Here is a 6,000-nt window from a genome sequence, read left to right as displayed (position 1 = left end):
AGAGCAGGCGGGTGTCCATGCCGGGGCCGGCGGGGAGCGCTCGGGGCTCGCGTCGCATCCCCCGCTGCAGCCCAGCCCGACGCGTCTCCCGCTGCCGCTGCTGCTCCGGTGCTGATGCTGCACGCGCCGATCCCCGGCCCCGCGCGTGCTCCGCTCCCCCCTGCCCCCGGCAGCGTCTCCAGCGGGACGGGCGGGGAGCCGGGCATGGGGGCGCAGAGCAAGGGGATGGGGGCGCACAAAGTTATGGGGGGTGCAGAAGGGGATGGGATGCACAGAGCAGGGGATGCATAAGGGGATGGGGGCGCAGAGCAGGGGATGGGGATGCATAAGGGGATGGGGGCGCAGAGCAGAGGATGGGGGATGCAGAAGGGGATGGGGGATGCAGAAGGGGATGGGGGCGCAGAGCAGAGGATGGGGGTGCAGAAGGGGATCGGGGCACAGCAGAGGGTGGGGGTGCAGGAGGGGATGGGGACACAGAACTGGGGATGCACAAGGGGATGGGGGCGCAGAGCAGGGGATGGGGGGCACAGAGCAGGGGATGGGGGGCACAGAGCAGGGGATGGGGGATCCAGAAGGGGATGGGGGTGCAGAGCAGAGGATGGGGGCGCAGAGCAGAGGATGGTGGGTGCAGAAGGGGATGGGGGCGCAGAGCAGAGGATGGGGGATGCAGAAGGGGATGGGGGCGCAGAGCAGAGGATGGGGGTGCAGAAGGGGATCGGGGCACAGCAGAGGGTGGGGGTGCAGGAGGGGATGGGGACACAGAACTGGGGATGCACAAGGGGATGGGGGCGCAGAGCAGGGGATGGGGACACAGAGCAGGGGATGGGGGATGTACAAGGGGATGGGGGGTGCAGAGTAGGGGATGGGGGGACACAGAGCAGAGGATGGGGGGTGTACAAGGGGATGGGGCTGCAGAGCAGGGGATGGGGGACACAGAGCAGGGGATGGGGGTGCAGAAGGGGATGGGGGATGTACAAGGGGATGGGGGGCACAGAGCAGGGGATGGGGATGCAGAAGGGGATGGGGGGCACAGAGCAGGGGATGGGGGGCACAGAGCAGGGGATGGGGGTGCAGAAGGGGATGGGGAGCTCCCACTTCTGTGCAGTTGAGCATGTTTTGAGAAGTGGTCAGTTATTTGGGGTGCCCAGTGCGACCCCCAAGGGCTGGATTTTGGGGAGGCGGGTGCCCAGCCCCTTTGCTGGACTCAAGCTTGGCCCCAGATGGCTCCTCCCCCCTGAACATTTGGGCTTCTTCCTAGCAGCTCCCCTGCCCCTCCCCATGGGGTGCTGCCTGCGCGCCCCTGCTGGGGCTGGGCTGGGGACGAGGCCAAACACAGGGCACCTTGTTCGTGGCTCTGGGGGCTGCTTCCCGAGGTCCCTAGTGTGAGCTCTGGGGCCGTCTGGACCCAATGGGGGGTAGCTGGGGGGGCAGGGGGAGTGTGCCTGATTCAGAGGAGTCTTGTCTGGACAGGTGGGGGGGCACAACAACGTGCCTGAAAACTGCAGCTCAGGGTAAAGAGGGGCTGAGCCCCCCCCCTCCCCGCAGGTATCCACTCCTTGAGGGCCCCCCCCACTTCTGGCTGCCCCCCCCCAGTGCTAGTCAGGGAGGGGAGGCCTCACGACACTTCCCTGCTGAGGCAGAGGGTCCCGGCGTGGGGGTCCCACAGGGCTGGGCCTCCCCCTTGCAAATGTGTCTAACTCAGGTGATGGAACAGGGAATGGGGGGTCCATGGTCTGGAGGGGGGCTGGGCATGGTGAATGGAAGGGGGGGTCCATGTGGCTGGAGGGGAGGGGGCTGGGCACAGGAAACAGGAGGAGAGGGGAGGTCCATGAGGCCATGGCTGGGGGTTGAGATGTGGCCCACGCCATGCAGACGTCTGGGTTTCCTCCCCCACAGTAAAGACTCCCTCCTCTCCCCTCCCCCAGGGTGACCCCCTCTGTTGCTCCTGGCCCCAGCTCTGGGTCTTGGTGCTGCCCATTGCTGGGGTGGGCATTGGCAGGGTGCCAATGCCGGGAGGGTGGGTGAAGCGGTGGGGCCCTTGCAGGCTTGGTGCTGGGGCAGAGGTGCCCTTGGCATGGCTGGGGCAGTTCGGTGCCTGTCGCAGGGCCACGGGAGAGTGAGAAACACAAGCAGCAGGGCCGAGCACGCTCCTTCCTGTGCTGCACCCCTGGCCCGGGGTCCCGCCTGCCGGCTCAGACAGGGCTGACCAGAGACCCCCTCCGTGCTACACACAGGGTCATTTCCTCCTTCGCCAGGGAGGGGCACGGGGCCAGTCAGCACCTCCAGCTGATGCACGCAGCAGGGACTGGGCACAGGACGCACACGGGGGGCAAACAACCCACCAGCCGGGAATGCAGCTGGGTCCTGCCTGGAGCACAGTCTGGGCAGAAACCCCCAGGTTTGCGCCGCATAATCTGCACTGCCTTGGGAAACTAACCCCCCCCGGACATTGCCCGTTGTTATGTCCGGCTGGCAGCTGAACAACACCTGATGATCTCGTGCACCCTCTGCTGGTTCCGCAGCACAAGGGAACAGCCAGAGCTGGGCTGGCGACCACATGGCAGGAAACTCTTCCAAGCCACTCTCCTTTCTGGCTTTGTTAGCAACACAGTGTGGGTGGGGGGGGGACACAAAGGAGGCTGGAGAAGAACCAGGGTGGGAGAGTTTGTGCAGGGAGCAACGTCGTGAGCTATGGAGCGGGCGTGTGTGGCCGAGCCGGGCACCGCGTCCGGCGAGGGAGCTGGCTATTCATGCCTGAAGCAGAACTGGTGCATTGCCAAGCCCCATGGACGAGAGGGGCCTGGGGCGGCCCTGTCGCTCAGCAGTGATCAGCATCAGACCCAAGGGACATGGGGGGCCAGGGGGTTGCAAGGGGAATCACAGTGACTGGTTCAGCGTAATGTGTGAACTGAGCATTGCAAGGAGCTGAGAATAGGGTAAGGTCAGCCCTATCTGGACCCTGATGCCGAGGGGGTGGGTGTGACGCCGTCCCACTCACAGGCCAATGGCACTCGTGCTGGCTACACTGAGTGGGCCCTGGCGCTGCCCGATAGACAAGCCCTAAGCAGTGACTGACCCGGAAACCAAACCCTCAGCACCCCATGACCTTGATCCTTCCCACGGGGCTGGAGCAGCCCCCCTCTGTCTGTCTCCGTGCAGGCCACTCCCCACCCCATGGAGGCTGGGGGAGGGGAGCCATGCAGTATGCACTGCCCTAGTGAAAGGGGGCACTGTGCCTGCTGCCATCCCTGGGTAGGTGTCGCGGAGTGTGGGGGAGTCAGGGCCCTGCACCCCCCACTTCCTGCGATTCACCGGGACTCTCAGCCAGCCAGTAAAACAGAGGGTTTATTAGACGACAGGAACACAGTTCCAAGCAGGGCTTGTAGGTACAACCAGGACCCCCCAGCCAGACTTGGGGTTCCCTGCCTCTTCCCAGCCAACCCAAAACTGAAAAACCCCCTCCAGCTGACTCACTCCCCTCCCCCCGGCTCCTCCTCTCCCATTGTCCAGTTTCCCGGACAAAGGTGTCACCTGGCCCCACCCCCCTTCCTGGCTCAGGTTACAGGCTCAGGTATCGTCCCTCAAATAAAGTCACCCCCTGCTCTCCCATCCCCAAAGCAGACAGTCCCAGTAAAACTAGATGACATTCCCAGGTCAATCCACCCTGCTCCCTACCCCGTCACAGTAGGCATTTGCCCAGCATGCTGGGATCCTGGTGTGACGGTGTTGCCCGTGGGAGCCCGCTGAGGTCACTCAATTAGGGTGAACTGCAAACAGAACGGGGCAGACAAACCCCAAAAGCTGGTGGTTATTCCAGTACTTAGATTTACCAACCAGCCCAAAACAGCTTCTGTAGAACTTCACTGGTTACTCAGAGTCCAAACAACACAGTTCCCTTAAAGTGCCCAGCCTCAGGCCTCCGTCCAGACACACCTGTCCGATATGATGCTGATTACTGAAAATCTTCTCTCATCATATAAAAGAAAAGGTTCTTCCAATCCCAAAGGATCAGCCACACACCCAGGTCCAATTATAACTTAGATCTTACCCAAAATACACGCTATAGCCAATTCTTATTAACTAAGCTAAAATTTATTAAAAAAGAAAAGAGAGAGAGAGTGTTGGTTCAAAGATCAATATACAGACAGACTTGAATTCAATTCTCTAGGTCCAGATACATAGCAGAGATGAGCTTGTAGTTACCAAAAGTCCTTTTAGAAATAGTCCAGAGGTTATAGTCCAATGTCCATATTCAGGGTGGCTCTAGTCAATGACTGGGGATCTCAATCCTTACGGTTTAAGGTTTCCCCCTCTTGAAACCCAAAGCAGATCTGAGGTGAAGCAGGCTCGTGTCCCAGGGTTCTGATACATTTCCAGCAGCCTTTTGGCCTGAAAAAACAATAGGCCTAACTCTCCTTCCAAACATCCTGGCAATTAGCACAGGGTAATTTATTCATTACACAGTTCAGATCCAGGTACCACAACCGTCAAAGAGACATAGAGACAATAATACTATTTCCCTCAAGTATCATTATAAATGTTAATATTCCTTTTTTTGATCTTTGAATTAAAACCATCCCAATAGACAAGACTTGTTTGCTTACATCACAAGCCCTGAGCAAACGTCTCCCCTTTTACCTCTAACAATGCAGACTTACATTTCAAAGCTCTGTTCATTTACCTATCTTCCTGACCAGTCCTTAAGGTTCACCCCTGGGTCAGGTCAGTCTGAGTTAATTAACTCTTTCTGGCCCTGTCACCTTCCAATGACATATTATATCACTCATAACGTCACACCTGGCTTGGAAGCTGCTGGGGGCAAGCAAAGGGTTTGGCTGATGTGAGGACAGCCTGCCCAGCCCTAGCTCTCGATCAGCCCCCATTCCGGGTTCGGTGGGCTCTGCCCTGGGCCCCTCTCCAAGTGGTGGTGATGGGCTCAGCTCTGGGCCTGCCGTGGGCCACACTTTCAATTGCTGTTGGCTGAGACTGGTCATGTCGTGCCCAGTTCAGCACAGCCTGTCCCGGAGCAGAGGAGACGCACACACCACGCGCTCCCTCCTGGGCTCCTGCATTGCAGCGTCAGCCAGGGGCCAAGGGGACTGCCGGCTCGTTTGGGCAGAGAACTGCCCTTCGGCCAGGGTGACCAGATGAGAGGAAAAAAATATCGGGACATGGGGAGAGGCAAAAAAAAAAATATCGGGACAAATTGCGTCCCAACCAGAGATCGGTCGGGACGCGGGACAAACAGCTACAAATCAGGATGGTCCCGAGACGTCTGGTCACCCTACCTTCGGCTCCCACGCGCCCCCTTTCTCAGTGGCAGGGCCTCGGAGTAACACAGGGCCTAGCTGTAGCATCAGCCCCACCCCGGGGACAGAGTACGCAGCACAATGGGCAGGGCTCTCAGCCGATCAGCCACTGCCAGGGCTCCAGGCTGTCTTGGGGGGCCGCCAGATTCAAAGGGGCCTCAGAGAGCCTCTGAGTGCAAGGCAGCGGGGCTGCGTCAGACGCGGTGGTGGGAAGAGTGCAGGGGTGAGATGTTTCCCACATTCCCAGCCAGGGCTGCCCGGCCTCTGGGGGGCCCACGCTGCACAGCACTCGCCCTGTGACCAGCAGCCTGGTGTATGGCTTCATGAGTCCCCGGTGCGATCCTGAACAGGGCTTGGGAGAGCCATCGCTGGGGGGTGGTTCCCACTAGAAGGACCCCCGTGAGCCACCTTCTAACCTCGTGTTACGGTTACGGAAACCAGGCCAGACACTTGAAATGTGCAGCATTAAGTGAGGGGTTTGTTCTAACCAGCTCCCGCATTCTCCCCCTGGAACGGTAGAGAGGTTGTACGAGGCAAAGCCCCCACCGTCTGCCAGTCTTTTGGATGCTGTTAAAGATGGTGATAGATGCCCCTTGGGGGAAAAGGGACAGAGGGAGCTGAGGGGGGTTCTGGGAGCTTGTTCCCTACAGAACAAGACAAACGCACAGGAAAGGGGAGAAAACGAACAGCT

At 59.8% G+C, this 6,000-nt stretch overlaps 1 protein-coding gene across 2 annotated transcripts in view; it reads right to left on the bottom strand.

Moving 5' to 3' along the window:
- Positions 1-47, bottom strand: part of CNTNAP1 (contactin associated protein 1) — a 27,309-nt gene extending 27,262 nt beyond the window's left edge. For both annotated transcript variants that reach the window (XM_054014532.1, XM_054014533.1), the window contains exon 1: positions 1-47. This exon is cut by the window's left edge and continues 60 nt beyond it. In XM_054014532.1, the coding sequence (XP_053870507.1) occupies positions 1-19 (19 nt within the window). In that variant the 5' untranslated portion in view covers positions 20-47.
- Between the last annotated feature and the right edge of the window lie 5,953 nt (positions 48-6,000).

The sequence above is a fragment of the Malaclemys terrapin genome, chromosome 25 (genome assembly GCF_027887155.1).
Source record: "Malaclemys terrapin pileata isolate rMalTer1 chromosome 25, rMalTer1.hap1, whole genome shotgun sequence".
In the NCBI taxonomy this organism is placed as follows: Eukaryota; Metazoa; Chordata; order Testudines; family Emydidae; genus Malaclemys; species Malaclemys terrapin.
Note: the sequence above shows the minus strand (reverse complement) of the source record. Positions and strands in the feature narration are given on the sequence as shown.